The sequence below is a fragment of the Hyperoodon ampullatus genome (assembly GCF_949752795.1).
Source record: "Hyperoodon ampullatus genome assembly, chromosome: 19".
Classification (NCBI taxonomy): Eukaryota; Metazoa; Chordata; class Mammalia; order Artiodactyla; family Ziphiidae; genus Hyperoodon; species Hyperoodon ampullatus.
In genome coordinates, this window is record NC_136932.1 from 27,727,045 (window position 1) to 27,746,130 (window position 19,086).

The 19,086-nt window shown below is 52.9% G+C and overlaps 3 protein-coding genes and 1 pseudogene across 4 annotated transcripts in view; all 4 read left to right on the forward strand.

Moving 5' to 3' along the window:
• Positions 1–19,086, forward strand: part of LOC307067905 (RAD52 motif-containing protein 1-like) — a gene marked incomplete at both ends in the record, with an annotated part of 261,539 nt that overhangs the window by 52,116 nt on the left and 190,337 nt on the right. The gene's annotated exons all lie outside the window — the stretch shown is intronic.
• On the forward strand, positions 12–7,177 carry LOC307067395 (acetylcholine receptor subunit beta-like; the record flags this gene model as incomplete). The annotated part of the gene is made up of 5 exons (XM_079724869.1): positions 12–237; positions 5,357–5,580; positions 6,075–6,256; positions 6,596–6,758; positions 7,064–7,177. 5 exons carry the CDS (start codon positions 12–14, stop codon positions 7,175–7,177), a joined length of 909 nt encoding a protein of 302 aa, XP_079580995.1.
• Positions 8,492–11,465, forward strand: LOC307067396 (uncharacterized protein SPEM2-like; annotated as a pseudogene). The gene is made up of 4 exons: positions 8,492–8,639; positions 8,982–10,250; positions 11,036–11,120; positions 11,445–11,465. The product of its transcript is annotated as an uncharacterized protein SPEM2-like (transcript).
• On the forward strand, positions 11,477–18,642 carry LOC307067397 (acetylcholine receptor subunit beta-like; the record flags this gene model as incomplete). The annotated part of the gene is made up of 5 exons (XM_079724870.1): positions 11,477–11,702; positions 16,822–17,045; positions 17,540–17,721; positions 18,061–18,223; positions 18,529–18,642. 5 exons carry the CDS (start codon positions 11,477–11,479, stop codon positions 18,640–18,642), a joined length of 909 nt encoding a protein of 302 aa, XP_079580996.1.

The following is a 19,086-nucleotide window of genomic DNA, read 5'->3' on the forward strand; positions in this document are numbered from 1 at the left end:
GCAGTCATCGCATGCGCTGCTCCGTGGATCCCAAGAAGCTGCGTTCAAGAGTTTCTCCCCGCTTCCGCCATCGCCCGAGCTTCCTGCACAGGCACCCAAACCACCTTGAATCCCGGATACCAGAAACAGATGATGAGACGGCTTCTAAGTGCTGCTGGACGCCGCCTCAGTGTGGACGGGCTCGGGCTTCCACGGAGGCTCCACGGGGACTGTGGAAGGAGGGGGTAGTGGGAGCTGGTGAGGCCCCTCCGTTCACAGCCTTAAAGTCCCAAGCCACCTTTAACTCCAGGTGAGAGACATCTTCCAAGCTCCGCAGGAGAAGCAAGGTGGACGTGGTTCCACTCTGCCTGCCCCAAGAGAGCAAGACTAAGACCCCAGACTATGACTCAGCCCAGGCCCCAGCCCGGGCCCAGACCTGCCCCCCAGTTCAGCTCCCTGCACATTCTCCTGCCAAGGCCCAGACCTTCTCCTACAAGCACCCCTCTGTGCACGCCCCACCTCAGGCCCAGACTTGCTCCACATTCCACCTCCCTGAGCACACTACCCCCCAGGCCCAGACCCCCTCACCAGCCCTCAACCCTGAGCACAGCCCTGCCCAGGTCCATGGCCCGGAGCATACCTCAGCCCATACCCCAGCCCAGGCCCAAGCCCAGGCCCCCTCACATGCCTCAGCCCAATTCCTGGGCCACACTTCTCTCTGCACCCTGACCCATGCTCATCTGACCTATACCCATGCCAACACTCTGGTCCCTCCCCCAACTTCTGCCCCTGCTACTACTCCTGCCCTAGCCCCTACACCAGCCCCTGTCCCGATCTCTGCCACAACCTCTGTCCCAGCACTGGTCATGGCCCTGACGACCACTCCAGTCCCTTCCACCACCCGTACCCCCATCCTAGATTCTATTCTCTCTACCTTGTCTACCTTCGACCAAGGCCTCTCCTCTGGCCATGTGGTCTACTATGCCCGCAGCATGAAGCAGAACTTATTCCATGTGTGTCCCCCTCAGAACTCTGGGTACTCCAGAAATGACTTGGGTACCCTCTCCAGGCCCCAAGAGGGGCATGGTCTGGTGAGCTCTGGTACAGCTGAGCAAACACTGAAGCAATGTAGTGGGGACAGTGCCAAGCCCTCCACAGGGTCCATACTGGGTTACGTGGAGTTGGGGAATATGGAATGGAAGATCCCAAATGATGCCAAAGACAAATTTGTACAGTCCAAGACCTTCGCTCACCGTAGCTCCCATCCTTGCCAGTCTGAGAAGAGAAACACGGATCCCCAGACTCCAGTCTACCCCAAATTCCAGGTGTACTCCAAGGATGCTGCACCTTCTCAACCTTGCTTCCATTCTCCGACCAGTGCCCAGAGCTCACCATGCACCATGCCTCCACCATGCACTCTTTCTCTGCCTCTTGTTTTCCCAGATCCTTTGTCCTTCATCAACACAGCAACCACCAGAAGCCCTCCACCTTAATACAAACCCCCACCTTTCCCCCAACCTCCAAGTCTCCTCAGTCTGTCCTCTCTCCCCAGGGCCCCATCCCTCCCCAGTTATCCACCACTTCCCAAACCCCAAACCAGCCCCAACCCCCAGAACTTCATGAGAGTCTAGGTCTCAACCAATGCTCTGTCCTCCAAAGGACCCCAGGCCTTACCGGAGACACAGGCCTCCCCAAGAACCCAGGCCTTGCTCAAGATCCAGGCCTCCACGAACTTCGAGGCCTTACCGCAGACCCTTACCTCTGCAAGAATCCAAGCCTTTCCCAAGACTCTGACCTTCAGAAGAATCCAGTCATTACCCAAGATTCTTGGCCACAGAAGAGTCCATGCCATGCCCAAGACTCTGCAGTCAACAAGAGCTCAGTCCTTTGCCAGGAGTCTGATCTCCATAAGAGCCCAGGTCTTGTGCAAACCGCTCGCCTCCATAAGGGCTCAAGCCTTACCCGAGACTCCGGAGACTACAAGAATCCAGGCCTGACCCAAGATTCTGGAGTCTGCAGGAGCCAAGGCCTTACTCAAGATTCTGACCTCCATACGAATCCTGGACTTACCCAAGATGCTGGAATTTACAGGAGCTCAGAACATACCCATGACCCTAACTTCCACAAAGACTCAGGAATTAATCGAGATCCTGGCCCCCATAAGAGTCCAGCCCTTACTCAAGACTCTGGCTTATCCAAGAGACGAGGCCTCCATAACAACTCAGGCCTCCACAAGAACCCTCTAGGAACTGACTCTGTCCAAGTTTGGGGCCCACGTCAGACCCAAAATTCATTTATATCTGAGACAGTTCCTCGAAAGGAGGATGCAGGGCAGCACATACCATGGACTTCTGTCCCAGCCAGTCACAACTCCTGCTCTGCCAAGGCTCAGGGGCCCTACAATGACCTGCTAATCTCCTCGCAGCGAACAGGCAGCCAAGCCTGGGTGTACCACCCGATACCGTTCCCCCAGCCTGCCAGAACTATGGCCAGATGTCTACACCTCCCAAAACCAGCAGGCACCTGGCTAGGGCGTGTGGTCTTTGACGCCCGCCAGAGACAGCAGACAGGGACAAGTGCGAAGCTCTCTCTAGGGCGTGTGGTCTTTGACGCCCGCCAGAGACAGCAGACAGGGACAAGTGCGAAGCTCTCTCTAGGGCATGTGGTCTTTGACGCCCGCCAGAGACAGCAGACAGGGACAAGTGCGAAGCTCTCTCTAGGGCGTGTGGTCTTTGATGCCCGCCAGAGACAGCAGACAGGGACAAGTGCGAAGCTCTCTCTAGGGCGTGTGGTCTTTGACGCCCGCCAGAGACAGCAGACAGGGACAAGTGCGAAGCTCTCTAGGGCGTGTGGTCTTTGGTGCCCGCCAGAGACAGCAGACGGACAAGTGCGAAGCTCTCTCTAGGGCGTGTGGTCTTTGACGCCCGCCAAAGACAGCAGACAGGGACAAGTGCGAAGCTCTGTCTCCCAGGCGCCTTCATAGGGCGACATCCAACTGCCGGAGTCCAGCTCCAGCGAGTCAAGGGATACCCGAGGGATAGATAGCGTCGGCGAAGGAAATAAATCTATTACACTTCTTAAAGTATCAGCATTGCATGTTTCTCTCTCTTCTTTATTGTTTACAATCACAGGTTTATATATTGTAGTTGATTACATTACCAGGTATGTGACCAAACAATCTTAGCACAATCAAACCTCAAAATGTTCTCTAAAGATTTTTTTTTTAAATATGCCCTAGTTTCTAGATGTCCTATTAAAATATTTCCCAAGTTCCCATTAATCACAGGTTATTTCTTAGTAACCAAGCCAAGCAGTTATATGATTATTTTAATTGTAAAAGTTGAAGCTACTTGTTCCTATTTCTCTTCTTGCATGGGCAACCTTTTACAATGGTTCCACGAAAATATTTACAATGTACCCTGCATGCCCTTTCTCGTTGTTTCCTTCAACTGAGACAGTGCTTTCTCCCTATCCTAGCAACTAATTCTGCTCTAGGCATTTGCTTTTCTATAATTAATCTTCCTTTATAATAGAACCATAAATTTCCTATGTCATCAGGAACTCCAGCCCATGGCCATAACTCCATACTAGAGGGTGTTTTTCATAAAAATATCCCTTTAGTTCCAGGCTCTTAATTCTTTACCCATTTCCCCGGGTCTTTAGTGGGTACTTCCCATTCTGTGGTAGTTTCAGGAGGGGGAGTCCTAGAGGAATTTTTCTTTCACGTGGAGCAACATCCCCCAAAAATTGCCCCTATATTTAAATTTATTATCATAAAACATAACAACAGAGCTGTAGTCCACCTTCCTGGCACGGCGCTGCCTTGCAGTTTCGCCTTCCGTTGCTTCATGACTTTGTCATGGTGCAATGGCTCCAGGATGGCTTCCAACATCCAACAACTCACCGGAGACCATCAAGGAGTGGGGATATCAGTGTGTGGTGAGAAACATAGAAAAAGAGGGGACAGGTAAGCATGAGGAATAAAGAGACAAGAGAAGTGTTCTGTGGACTTTGGAGGACATCCAACCCAGCCCCATCCCACAGGGCCTGATGAGGACTGAAACTATCCCTGCTTTCCCTCCATCGCTCTCTAGCTAAATCCGTTATCCCCAAGGCCCTAGAGCTGCACTGTCAATTACAGTAGCCACTAGCCAAAGGCCTATTAGAATGTAAATTACTTAAAATTAAGGAAAATTAATTCTATTAAAAATTAAGTTAAAAAGCTAAAACTTCTCTTCCTCAGGGAACAGAATTTCCCTGACATCCAATTCTGTTCCCTGGCAGTCCAGTTGTTGGGACGTGGCGCTTTCACTGATGTGGCGGTGGTTCAATCCCTGGTCAGGGAATTCAGACCCCGCAAGCTTCATGGCTTGGCCAGAAAAAAAAAAAGAAATTCTCTTCCTCAGTGCCATGATCTTCTAAGTGTTCAGTAGCCACATGGAGCTAGTGGCTACCGCATTGGATGGCATAGATTTAGAACATTTCCATCATCATGAAAAATGCTATTGGAGAGCAGTGCTTTAGAGCTTAGAGCAATTTTCCTTTCCCTGTCACCCACCCCCAGCATCTTAAAGCTCCCCCAGAGCGCAGAGAACTTAGTTCTTTTTAGGGTGGCTCAGAAGCCACCCTCTGGGGAGGAGGTAAGATGTAGGGATGGACACCCAATGCCTGATTTCCCCAGCCTGTGAGAAAGAGCCCAGGCTTCAGTTTTCCTCATCTGGTCTCTTGGGTCACGACCAGATGTATGCAAACTTGCCTCCCCCATTCTGGGCTGTGTTTGGGGCTCTTGATCTGATTTACATTTTAATGGGATCAATGTGGCTGCTCTGTTGAGAACAGTCAGCAGGGGGGGCAAAGGATGAAGCAAAGAGGAGGCCTTTGTAATAACTCAGATCTGAGGTAATGGTGGCTTGTACCAGGATGGTAGTGGTAGATGGGATAGGTCAACAGTTTCAGGATATATGTTGAAGGTAGAGCCAATAGGGTTTGGTATGGATTGGATATGGGATGAGAGAGAGGAGAGCTGAGAATGACTCCAAGGGATTTGGCCTGAGCCACAGGAAAGATCGAGTTGTCATTTATGACCTGAGGAAGACTGTGTGGGGAGTCGGTGGTGAGGGAATTAAGTTTTGGACATGTTAAGTTCGAGATGTCTATTGGACACCCAAATGGAGAGGTTAAGTAGGCAGGTGGATACAAGTGTGGAATTTAGGGGAATCAGTCCAGGTTGGAGGTATAAATGTAGGAGTTATTTGCATGCAGTTGGCCCTTCCAAAAGCCTGTCCTTGAGTGGGCTGGAAACACGGTCACTGATTATGCCAGGGAGATTGCTTTCTGGCAAAGCCTAATCCTTCCGCCTTCCCCTCTGTCCCCCAAGTAGAGCAGATGGGGCTCTCGATCTTTGCCCTGCTGACCCTTACTGTGTTCCTGCTGCTGCTGGCAGACAAAGTGCCTGAGACCTCCCTGTCTGTCCCCGTCATTATCAAATACCTCATGTTTACCATGGTCCTCGTCACCTTCTCAGTCATCCTTAACATCGTAGTCCTCAACCTGCACCATCGCTCACCCCACACCCACCAAATGCCCCTTTGGGTCCGTCAGGTAAGAAGATCTCCTCTCCAACCTGTGTTAACTCTCAATCCCAGTATTTGGCTTTTTGTCCAGGTATCGCTCCTCACTCCCACCAACTTTCAACCTTCCCTTTCACAGACCTGAGGGAGAACTACAACTCCTGGTAGAGTGTCAAAGTGCCAAGGTCTTTGGGTGTTGAAATGTTGCCCAATTAATTTTATCTTCCCATCATTAACATTGCGTAGATCCCAGACTCTCTTCATCAATACTGCCCATCGTGGGTCCCAAGGAAGCATTCTCAGGGTTAGGTACTATCAGGGTGGAAGCCCTCAGAACTTTTCTTTCCAGTCAGGATGCCTCCTAACCCCCTTAAGGACTCTTGGGCTGTGTAGTTGCATTTCATCTGTGGGATGCATACACGCATGCGCAGGAATGGGCACGTGCCGTGGGGGTGGTTGGCGGCTTCCCTTCTGGTCTGAAAGCATAAGAGCCCCCTCCAACACGCCTCTTCTTCTACTCTGCAGATCTTTATCCACAAACTCCCTCCGTATCTGGGTCTGAAGAGACCCAAACCTGAGAGAGACCAGATACCGGAGCCACCTCCTATACCTCTCAGGGATTCTCCAGGAAGTGGCTGGGGTCGGGGAACAGATGAATATTTCATCCGCAAGCCACCACATGATTTTCTCTTCCCCAAACCCAACAGGTAGTATCTACTCCCCATGGCCCACGTAGAAGGGAGAGGGCGAACTACAGTTCCCAGAAGACTGTGCGGAGGCAGGCGTCCTAAGCTCTCAGAGGATGTCGTGGTTGAGCATCATGGGAGTTGTAGTCCCCCTTCTGTTGCCCACTGTGCGGGGAGGTGGAAACTAAAACGTAAGGGAATAGGAGGAATTGCGGAAGGCTAGAGAGGTCGCCGCTGTTGAAGAGAACCTGAAGGGCTCTCTCACGTTTGGAAACCTGGATGGGCGTTGGAGGAGGGAGTTGGGGCGGGGCCTAGAGCACCCACGCAGGCCGTCTTTGTGCCCCGGTCGTGGCCAAACAGACTCGCCTCTTCCACGTTCCAGCCTGAACTGTCTGCCCCGGACCTGCGGCCATTTATCGATGGTCCAAGCCGGGCTGTGTGCCTGCCTCCCGACCTACGGGAGGTCGTTTCTTCAATCAGCTACACCGCTCAACAGCTGCGGGAACAGGAGGACCACGAAGCTGTGACTCCAAAGAGGGTGGGCTAAGGCAAGGCCTGGGTGGCCTTGGCTCCACCGGCAAACTTAGGCTCCGCCCCCAGAACTCGATTTTTTTTTCTGATTGGAAGTTTGCCTCACTTGGTCCCGCCCCCTGGCTTCCCACTTGTTCTTTACTCACATCCGTCGCCCGCAGTTTCGCTCTCTGCTATTCTGCGGTCCCGCCCTTGTCTCAAAGCTGTGGTATTAGGACCTGGGTGCGGTACAGGGCCTTGAGGCCGCCTTCCCTGGTTGTCTGGAGCCCAGGAACAGTTTAATCTTCCTACCCCCAGCTGAAGGAGGACTGGCAGTTTGTGGCCATGGTGGTGGACCGCCTCTTCCTGTGGACCCTCGTCATCTTTCTGGACGCCACGTACCACTTGCCCCCTCCCGACCCCTTTCCTTGAGGACGAGAGGGCCGAGACCGAGGTCCTCGGCCACTTGAATTGAGAGTTTGATAGTACTCTCAAGTCCTATCCCTTTCTGCATCTTAACTCCTTCACTAGGAGTCCAATCCTCTCCTCGTTTCGTTTCTAGGGAGGAAGCCCAAGTGGGACTGGGCAGCAGGGGGCCTTGGGCCCACCTGACATGCACTGTCCGCTTATTTACTCTTTGGCTTCTTGAAGAAGCCCCGTTGGATATTCACATCTAGGTTGGCAATGAATGGAACAAAGAACAAGAACTAGATTGTAAGCCTTCTGAGGGCAGGAACTATGGCTGTTCACTGTAATATCCCCAGCACCTAGCACAGATCCTAACCTATACAGCCGGTACCTCTGATTGAATGAATAGGGAAATTATTTTTTCTGTAAAGAAATACACTAAGTAATAGTGCTTATGTTGGCATGTTGGGACTAGTGGTCGTTTTTTCTTTGTTTTGACCTTTCTGTACTTTATTGTATTTTGTAATATGTATTATCTTTAGGATAAGAAAAGGTTCTTTCTAAAAGGATGCATTTGTAATGAGGATAAAAAAGCACACTGTAAAAACCTTAAGTTCCAGCTGTGATGCTCAAACTTTGGACAAGCTACTAAACTGCTCTGTGCCTCAGTTTCTCCATCTGTAAAATGAAGCGAATAATAGTATCTGCTGCCTAGTCTGAGGATCATATGAGAAGATGAGAACAAAAGCATTATACAGTATACATCAGAGGTTACAAACTGGTGTGTTTTGTGTGGCCCATGTTGTTGGCCAGCAGAGTTTAAAAGTTGAATTGGTTTGCTACTTTTAAAATGTGGCTATTTCACAGAGCAATTTGGATTTCTGGCTTCTCTTGAAACTTTTAAAGAACTGCAGGCTAGTTCTAAGAAGCCCAACAGGCTACGTAAGTGGTCCTAATGTCTTGAACAATGAAATGGAGGAAATCCTATATGCATGATCCAGTCACTATGAAGACTGTCTCTCATCTGTAGCAACCCTGCTTGCAAATCAAGTTAAGCAAGGCCCCATGGAGACAGAAGGACAGACTGAACTCTGGGGACTAGGCTCCATGTAGTGGGAGCCGAGGGCAGAGACGGCCACCTAAAGGACCAGCTGAGTGGATGAAAGATTGGACAACTCCGCATTGTGACTCCCTGCAATGGGCCTCATTATGACCATGCTCCCTCACCTGTTGGTGGGTGTCCCCAGGTCCTGGCATGAGTGCAGTGTGGGTCAGGGCCGGTGGGGTTGAGGGGGGTGGGGCGTCCCACGGCTCAGGCGGCCCTAGGACCCGCCCACCATGGAACACCAGCTCTGGTATGACAACCTGGGGTGCTGCCATCAATACCAAGAAAGTACCCAGAATGCGGAGGACTTCCTAATCCTGTTGCTGGGCCTTGTCATTCTTGTCAGCTTTGGGATCAGCATGGCAACTATGGTCAGCGATGGTTGGGGATCACCAATAGGGGTTAAGATGGCTGAGGGTGGGAACCAGCTGCAGCCTGCACCTCCGTCTGCAGGAACGGTCTTGGCTGGGAGTGGTGGTGAGGGTAGAGAGCCTGGCCTTCATTTTCACCCACCCCACCTCACCCCACACCAGATATGGCATGGGCTCCAGAATGCCTTAGACAAGACCATGTATTGTATTATTCAGAAAAGTAACTATAGAAGACAGCTAGGGGGCACCCCGCCTCGCCAGTCCCAGGGCCCTAGAAACCCAGGCTCCCAGGTTCCCAACCCTGAAATCTTCTGACAGTTGCCCTGCCCTCACGGACTCTCGCCTCCCACAGATGAAATCTCACAGGCTTGTGAAAGTTCCTCCAAACATCCTCCAGCCAAGGCCCAAGACATCCACATCCACTGCACCCTGGACCCTGTGGAAGTGAGAATGGCCCGGCCCACTTGCTACTCCTCGTCCTCCTACCACCATCTCCGCAACCGTAGCCGCAGCTGCAGCCGCCACCCCTGAAGCCACCAGGGGAGGCCCAAGAATTTAGAAAATTCCCCTCCAGCTGCTCAGGCTTCCGTAGGCCGCATCGCCTCCACGGGATGTCACAGCTGCCTCCGATGCCCCCCTTTAACTGGGAGGACCCGGACTCCTACCTGGAGGAGGAGGACCAACTTTCCTTCCCACAACCCAAGTACCCGTGGGGTTGCTGGGGAGGGCTCTACCGGCAGATGGGTCTGCCCTCCAACGTGGGCCTCTGGGGTCGACAGGGTGGGATCCTGGCCATCCAGCCACCAGCCTGTCTCTACCTGTCGCCCGAGCTGCACCGCATGTCCAAGCGTGTGGAGGCCAAGTCTGAGCTAGGGCTGCAGTCCTTCGGGGCCCCTTGCTCGCCATCCCGCATCTGGGGCAATGTGGATGCTGACCAGTGGACCTCGTCTCCATCACTTACCCGACGGCTGCCCCCTAAGAGCTCGTGGGTCCTTGGGGTCACAGAACTTACCCCTCAGGGGGCCATCTCCCATATGACTCCTGGGATCAGCGGCGGCGTGGTCTGGAGGGTTCTGAGCCTCCATCAGCTCTGGTGCCTCAGAGCTACAGGCCCGAAGCATGGCAGCGCAACTCCCCACCGGCCCACGGACGGAGCCTCCACAGCTGTGCTCACAGCCAGCCCAACCACAGCCCGCACCACTCCACGGGACACTTGAACTACTCCCGGGATCCCCACGAGGTGCGGCGCTGGGCGGCCGAATGGGCAGAGATGCTGCCTGTGCGGCACCCTCTGGCCGCCTCCGCCTCCCTCACGGTGCTGGCCGAGGCCTCTACCAGTGGGCCTCGGATCCCAGCTCAGCGCTGCTCCTCCACCCCTCCCAGACTCTGCCCGACATCCAGGCTACCGAACGCCCTCCACCCACGCCCACCTTCATGCCACTCAGCCGGAACCCAGGGGGAAATGCCAACTACCAGGTGTATGACAGCCTGGAGTTGAAGCGGCAAGTGCAGGAAGCCAAGCGCGGGCCAACTCGCTGCTACCTTCCACCTCGGCCTCGAGGCCCTCTCTGCACGGAAGCCAGACTGGGAAAATGAACTGGCCAGCAGCTAATGGGGGCGGGTGGGGAGCGGCAGGGCATGGAGAGAGGAATAAAGAGCGCCATGGTCCAGAAAACATTGGCGGTCTGTGGCTTGGAAGCGCCACTCCTTCTGCCAGCTTGGGTCCCTGCCTTTGGCTTCCTGCAATAAGAAGCCAGTGTCCCCTTCTGGGCCTGAGGGTCCCGTTGGTTTAGTGGCCACAGTCCTGCCAGCAGGCCCCTCCTGGTCTGATACCATGCACTAAGTAGATCTGCAGCTGCAGTCTCCAAACCACTGGTCTCTTGGCACCTCCTCTGTGTCTCAGCTGTCCCTGTCCCCAAAGAGCCTCATACAAGAAGCTGCTTCCAAACTGGGAGGTTCCACATCTGGGCAGGTCCAGCTCCACAGCCAGTGAAGGGCATGAAGAAGGCTGAGGCTCTGGACTCCAGCCAGGCCTTCCTCAGGGCTCTGAGGCCAAGGTCTTTCTAGTCTCAGGAGGGGCCAAGAGATGGAACGTGACATTTGAACAAGTGAGTCAGTGGGCGGTGAGCGAATGTTTGACAGCTCGAGGGGAGGTGTGCCGGCCTCCGGGCCCTGTTTGGCTGTCCAGGCTCAGCTTACCTCACCCGGGGAACCATGGAATGCCACGCCTGGCCCTCCTTTTCATCCCCCTCCCTCACTGTGACGCCACCACCTGCCCCATTATGACCCAGTCTGTCTCCCAGTCTATATATATGGAGGCCAGCGGACTCAGGCAGTCCTGGGACCCCCGGCCATGGCTGAGCAAACCCATTACCTAGCCGAGGCGTGCTCTGGCACCACACCCAGGAAATGCCAAGACCTAGGAGACTCAATTCTTCTGATCCTGGTCAGCATCATCTTGCTCAATGTGTGGATGAACGTGGTGAATCTGGTGAGGGCAGGATCTGGGCAGTGTGGTTGGGGGAGTCCTGGGGTCTAGAAGGGGCTGAGATGGGATGGCTGCTGTAGTGTGGCCGAACAAGGGTTGGATTTCAGGGCTCACCCTGATCCCAAACTCCACGCTCCCTTGCTTCCCTCAGCTCTGGATGCATCTGAAGAGATTCTTGCGGGCAGGTTTCAACCATATTTTCCCCAAAGGTAAGTGGGCGCCAGTGTGGGCTCAGGGGATGTGGGCCTGTCCCCTTTCTTCTATCCCTGCCTTGATTCTCAGCCCCTCAAGAACCCAGGCCCTGTCCCATCTCGCCTTTCCCTGCAGACAAGCAAGCCAGCTGTGTAGGCAGTCATCGCATGCGCTGCTCCGTGGATCCCAAGAAGCTGCGTTCAAGAGTTTCTCCCCGCTTCCGCCATCGCCCGAGCTTCCTGCACAGGCACCCAAACCACCTTGAATCCCGGATACCAGAAACAGATGATGAGACGGCTTCTAAGTGCTGCTGGACGCCGCCTCAGTGTGGACGGGCTCGGGCTTCCACGGAGGCTCCACGGGGACTGTGGAAGGAGGGGGTAGTGGGAGCTGGTGAGGCCCCTCCGTTCACAGCCTTAAAGTCCCAAGCCACCTTTAACTCCAGGTGAGAGACATCTTCCAAGCTCCGCAGGAGAAGCAAGGTGGACGTGGTTCCACTCTGCCTGCCCCAAGAGAGCAAGACTAAGACCCCAGACTATGACTCAGCCCAGGCCCCAGCCCGGGCCCAGACCTGCCCCCCAGTTCAGCTCCCTGCACATTCTCCTGCCAAGGCCCAGACCTTCTCCTACAAGCACCCCTCTGTGCACGCCCCACCTCAGGCCCAGACTTGCTCCACATTCCACCTCCCTGAGCACACTACACCCCAGGCCCAGACCCCCTCACCAGCCCTCAACCCTGAGCACAGCCCTGCCCAGGTCCATGGCCCGGAGCATACCTCAGCCCATACCCCAGCCCAGGCCCAAGCCCAGGCCCCCTCACATGCCTCAGCCCAATTCCTGGGCCACACTTCTCTCTGCACCCTGACCCATGCTCATCTGACCTATACCCATGCCAACACTCTGGTCCCTCCCCCAACTTCTGCCCCTGCTACTACTCCTGCCCTAGCCCCTACACCAGCCCCTGTCCCGATCTCTGCCACAACCTCTGTCCCAGCACTGGTCATGGCCCTGACGACCACTCCAGTCCCTTCCACCACCCGTACCCCCATCCTAGATTCTATTCTCTCTACCTTGTCTACCTTCGACCAAGGCCTCTCCTCTGGCCATGTGGTCTACTATGCCCGCAGCATGAAGCAGAACTTATTCCATGTGTGTCCCCCTCAGAACTCTGGGTACTCCAGAAATGACTTGGGTACCCTCTCCAGGCCCCAAGAGGGGCATGGTCTGGTGAGCTCTGGTACAGCTGAGCAAACACTGAAGCAATGTAGTGGGGACAGTGCCAAGCCCTCCACAGGGTCCATACTGGGTTACGTGGAGTTGGGGAATATGGAATGGAAGATCCCAAATGATGCCAAAGACAAATTTGTACAGTCCAAGACCTTCGCTCACCGTAGCTCCCATCCTTGCCAGTCTGAGAAGAGAAACACGGATCCCCAGACTCCAGTCTACCCCAAATTCCAGGTGTACTCCAAGGATGCTGCACCTTCTCAACCTTGCTTCCATTCTCCGACCAGTGCCCAGAGCTCACCATGCACCATGCCTCCACCATGCACTCTTTCTCTGCCTCTTGTTTTCCCAGATCCTTTGTCCTTCATCAACACAGCAACCACCAGAAGCCCTCCACCTTAATACAAACCCTCACCTTTCCCCCAACCTCCAAGTCTCCTCAGTCTGTCCTCTCTCCCCAGGGCCCCATCCCTCCCCAGTTATCCACCACTTCCCAAACCCCAAACCAGCCCCAACCCCCAGAACTTCATGAGAGTCTAGGTCTCAACCAATGCTCTGTCCTCCAAAGGACCCCAGGCCTTACCGGAGACACAGGCCTCCCCAAGAACCCAGGCCTTGCTCAAGATCCAGGCCTCCACGAACTTCGAGGCCTTACCGCAGACCCTTACCTCTGCAAGAATCCAAGCCTTTCCCAAGACTCTGACCTTCAGAAGAATCCAGTCATTACCCAAGATTCTTGGCCACAGAAGAGTCCATGCCATGCCCAAGACTCTGCAGTCAACAAGAGCTCAGTCCTTTGCCAGGAGTCTGATCTCCATAAGAGCCCAGGTCTTGTGCAAACCGCTCGCCTCCATAAGGGCTCAAGCCTTACCCGAGACTCCGGAGACTACAAGAATCCAGGCCTGACCCAAGATTCTGGAGTCTGCAGGAGCCAAGGCCTTACTCAAGATTCTGACCTCCATACGAATCCTGGACTTACCCAAGATGCTGGAATTTACAGGAGCTCAGAACATACCCATGACCCTAACTTCCACAAAGACTCAGGAATTAATCGAGATCCTGGCCCCCATAAGAGTCCAGCCCTTACTCAAGACTCTGGCTTATCCAAGAGACGAGGCCTCCATAACAACTCAGGCCTCCACAAGAACCCTCTAGGAACTGACTCTGTCCAAGTTTGGGGCCCACGTCAGACCCAAAATTCATTTATATCTGAGACAGTTCCTCGAAAGGAGGATGCAGGGCAGCACATACCATGGACTTCTGTCCCAGCCAGTCACAACTCCTGCTCTGCCAAGGCTCAGGGGCCCTACAATGACCTGCTAACCTCCTCGCAGCGAACAGGCAGCCAAGCCTGGGTGTACCACCCGATACCGTTCCCCCAGCCTGCCAGAACTATGGCCAGATGTCTACACCTCCCAAAACCAGCAGGCACCTGGCTAGGGCGTGTGGTCTTTGACGCCCGCCAGAGACAGCAGACAGGGACAAGTGCGAAGCTCTCTCTAGGGCGTGTGGTCTTTGACGCCCGCCAGAGACAGCAGACAGGGACAAGTGCGAAGCTCTCTCTAGGGCATGTGGTCTTTGACGCCCGCCAGAGACAGCAGACAGGGACAAGTGCGAAGCTCTCTCTAGGGCGTGTGGTCTTTGATGCCCGCCAGAGACAGCAGACAGGGACAAGTGCGAAGCTCTCTCTAGGGCGTGTGGTCTTTGACGCCCGCCAGAGACAGCAGACAGGGACAAGTGCGAAGCTCTCTAGGGCGTGTGGTCTTTGGTGCCCGCCAGAGACAGCAGACGGACAAGTGCGAAGCTCTCTCTAGGGCGTGTGGTCTTTGACGCCCGCCAAAGACAGCAGACAGGGACAAGTGCGAAGCTCTGTCTCCCAGGCGCCTTCATAGGGCGACATCCAACTGCCGGAGTCCAGCTCCAGCGAGTCAAGGGATACCCGAGGGATAGATAGCGTCGGCGAAGGAAATAAATCTATTACACTTCTTAAAGTATCAGCATTGCATGTTTCTCTCTCTTCTTTATTGTTTACAATCACAGGTTTATATATTGTAGTTGATTACATTACCAGGTATGTGACCAAACAATCTTAGCACAATCAAACCTCAAAATGTTCTCTAAAGATTTTTTTTTTAAATATGCCCTAGTTTCTAGATGTCCTATTAAAATATTTCCCAAGTTCCCATTAATCACAGGTTATTTCTTAGTAACCAAGCCAAGCAGTTATATGATTATTTTAATTGTAAAAGTTGAAGCTACTTGTTCCTATTTCTCTTCTTGCATGGGCAACCTTTTACAATGGTTCCACGAAAATATTTACAATGTACCCTGCATGCCCTTTCTCGTTGTTTCCTTCAACTGAGACAGTGCTTTCTCCCTATCCTAGCAACTAATTCTGCTCTAGGCATTTGCTTTTCTATAATTAATCTTCCTTTATAATAGAACCATAAATTTCCTATGTCATCAGGAACTCCAGCCCATGGCCATAACTCCATACTAGAGGGTGTTTTTCATAAAAATATCCCTTTAGTTCCAGGCTCTTAATTCTTTACCCATTTCCCCGGGTCTTTAGTGGGTACTTCCCATTCTGTGGTAGTTTCAGGAGGGGGAGTCCTAGAGGAATTTTTCTTTCACGTGGAGCAACATCCCCCAAAAATTGCCCCTATATTTAAATTTATTATCATAAAACATAACAACAGAGCTGTAGTCCACCTTCCTGGCACGGCGCTGCCTTGCAGTTTCGCCTTCCGTTGCTTCATGACTTTGTCATGGTGCAATGGCTCCAGGATGGCTTCCAACATCCAACAACTCACCGGAGACCATCAAGGAGTGGGGATATCAGTGTGTGGTGAGAAACATAGAAAAAGAGGGGACAGGTAAGCATGAGGAATAAAGAGACAAGAGAAGTGTTCTGTGGACTTTGGAGGACATCCAACCCAGCCCCATCCCACAGGGCCTGATGAGGACTGAAACTATCCCTGCTTTCCCTCCATCGCTCTCTAGCTAAATCCGTTATCCCCAAGGCCCTAGAGCTGCACTGTCAATTACAGTAGCCACTAGCCAAAGGCCTATTAGAATGTAAATTACTTAAAATTAAGGAAAATTAATTCTATTAAAAATTAAGTTAAAAAGCTAAAACTTCTCTTCCTCAGGGAACAGAATTTCCCTGACATCCAATTCTGTTCCCTGGCAGTCCAGTTGTTGGGACGTGGCGCTTTCACTGATGTGGCGGTGGTTCAATCCCTGGTCAGGGAATTCAGACCCCGCAAGCTTCATGGCTTGGCCAGAAAAAAAAAAAGAAATTCTCTTCCTCAGTGCCATGATCTTCTAAGTGCTCAGTAGCCACATGGAGCTAGTGGCTACCGCATTGGATGGCATAGATTTAGAACATTTCCATCATCATGAAAAATGCTATTGGAGAGCAGTGCTTTAGAGCTTAGAGCAATTTTCCTTTCCCTGTCACCCACCCCCAGCATCTTAAAGCTCCCCCAGAGCGCAGAGAACTTAGTTCTTTTTAGGGTGGCTCAGAAGCCACCCTCTGGGGAGGAGGTAAGATGTAGGGATGGACACCCAATGCCTGATTTCCCCAGCCTGTGAGAAAGAGCCCAGGCTTCAGTTTTCCTCATCTGGTCTCTTGGGTCACGACCAGATGTATGCAAACTTGCCTCCCCCATTCTGGGCTGTGTTTGGGGCTCTTGATCTGATTTACATTTTAATGGGATCAATGTGGCTGCTCTGTTGAGAACAGTCAGCAGGGGGGGCAAAGGATGAAGCAAAGAGGAGGCCTTTGTAATAACTCAGATCTGAGGTAATGGTGGCTTGTACCAGGATGGTAGTGGTAGATGGGATAGGTCATCAGTTTCAGGATATATGTTGAAGGTAGAGCCAATAGGGTTTGGTATGGATTGGATATGGGATGAGAGAGAGGAGAGCTGAGAATGACTCCAAGGGATTTGGCCTGAGCCACAGGAAAGATCGAGTTGTCATTTATGACCTGAGGAAGACTGTGTGGGGAGTCGGTGGTGAGGGAATTAAGTTTTGGACATGTTAAGTTCGAGATGTCTATTGGACACCCAAATGGAGAGGTTAAGTAGGCAGGTGGATACAAGTGTGGAATTTAGGGGAATCAGTCCAGGTTGGAGGTATAAATGTAGGAGTTATTTGCATGCAGTTGGCCCTTCCAAAAGCCTGTCCTTGAGTGGGCTGGAAACACGGTCACTGATTATGCCAGGGAGATTGCTTTCTGGCAAAGCCTAATCCTTCCGCCTTCCCCTCTGTCCCCCAAGTAGAGCAGATGGGGCTCTCGATCTTTGCCCTGCTGACCCTTACTGTGTTCCTGCTGCTGCTGGCAGACAAAGTGCCTGAGACCTCCCTGTCTGTCCCCGTCATTATCAAATACCTCATGTTTACCATGGTCCTCGTCACCTTCTCAGTCATCCTTAACATCGTAGTCCTCAACCTGCACCATCGCTCACCCCACACCCACCAAATGCCCCTTTGGGTCCGTCAGGTAAGAAGATCTCCTCTCCAACCTGTGTTAACTCTCAATCCCAGTATTTGGCTTTTTGTCCAGGTATCGCTCCTCACTCCCACCAACTTTCAACCTTCCCTTTCACAGACCTGAGGGAGAACTACAACTCCTGGTAGAGTGTCAAAGTGCCAAGGTCTTTGGGTGTTGAAATGTTGCCCAATTAATTTTATCTTCCCATCATTAACATTGCGTAGATCCCAGACTCTCTTCATCAATACTGCCCATCGTGGGTCCCAAGGAAGCATTCTCAGGGTTAGGTACTATCAGGGTGGAAGCCCTCAGAACTTTTCTTTCCAGTCAGGATGCCTCCTAACCCCCTTAAGGACTCTTGGGCTGTGTAGTTGCATTTCATCTGTGGGATGCATACACGCATGCGCAGGAATGGGCACGTGCCGTGGGGGTGGTTGGCGGCTTCCCTTCTGGTCTGAAAGCATAAGAGCCCCCTCCAACACGCCTCTTCTTCTACTCTGCAGATCTTTATCCACAAACTCCCTCCGTATCTGGGTCTGAAGAGACCCAAACCTGAGAGAGACCAGATACCGGAGCCACCTCCTATACCTCTCAGGGATTCTCCAGGAAGTGGCTGGGGTCGGGGAACAGATGAATATTTCATCCGCAAGCCACCACATGATTTTCTCTTCCCCAAACCCAACAGGTAGTATCTACTCCCCATGGCCCACGTAGAAGGGAGAGGGCGAACTACAGTTCCCAGAAGACTGTGCGGAGGCAGGCGTCCTAAGCTCTCAGAGGATGTCGTGGTTGAGCATCATGGGAGTTGTAGTACCCCTTCTGTTGCCCACTGTGCGGGGAGGTGGAAACTAAAACGTAAGGGAATAGGAGGAATTGCGGAAGGCTAGAGAGGTCGCCGCTGTTGAAGAGAACCTGAAGGGCTCTCTCACGTTTGGAAACCTGGATGGGCGTTGGAGGAGGGAGTTGGGGCGGGGCCTAGAGCACCCACGCAGGCCGTCTTTGTGCCCCGGTCGTGGCCAAACAGACTCGCCTCTTCCACGTTCCAGCCTGAACTGTCTGCCCCGGACCTGCGGCCATTTATCGATGGTCCAAGCCGGGCTGTGTGCCTGCCTCCCGACCTACGGGAGGTCGTTTCTTCAATCAGCTACACCGCTCAACAGCTGCGGGAACAGGAGGACCACGAAGCTGTGACTCCAAAGAGGGTGGGCTAAGGCAAGGCCTGGGTGGCCTTGGCTCCACCGGCAAACTTAGGCTCCGCCCCCAGAACTCGATTTTTTTTTCTGATTGGAAGTTTGCCTCACTTGGTCCCGCCCCCTGGCTTCCCACTTGTTCTTTACTCACATCCGTCGCCCGCAGTTTCGCTCTCTGCTATTCTGCGGTCCCGCCCTTGTCTCAAAGCTGTGGTATTAGGACCTGGGTGTGGTACAGGGCCTTGAGGCCGCCTTCCCTGGTTGTCTGGAGCCCAGGAACAGTTTAATCTTCCTACCCCCAGCTGAAGGAGGACTGGCAGTTTGTGGCCATGGTGGTGGACCGCCTCTTCCTGTGGACCCTCGTCATCTTTCTGGACGCCACGTACCACTTGCCCCCTCCCGACCCCTTTCCTTGAGGACGAGAGGGCCGAGACCGAGGTCCTCGGCCACTTGAATTGAGAGTTTGATAGTACTCTCAAGTCCTATCCCTTTCTGCATCTTAACTCCTTCACTAGGAGTCCAATCCTCTCCTCGTTTCGTTTCTAGGGAGGAAGCCCAAGTGGGACTGGGCAGCAGGGGGCCTTGGGCCCACCTGACATGCACTGTCCGCTTATTTACTCTTTGGCTTCTTGAAGAAGCCCCGTTGGATATTCACATCTAGGTTGGCAATGAATGGAACAAAGAACAAGAACTAGATTGTAAGCCTTCTGAGGGCAGGAACTATGGCTGTTCACTGTAATATCCCCAGCACCGAGCACAGATCCTAACCTATACAGCCGGTACCTCTGATTGAATGAATAGGGAAATTATTTTTTCTGTAAAGAAATACACTAAGTAATAGTGCTTATGTTGGCATGTTG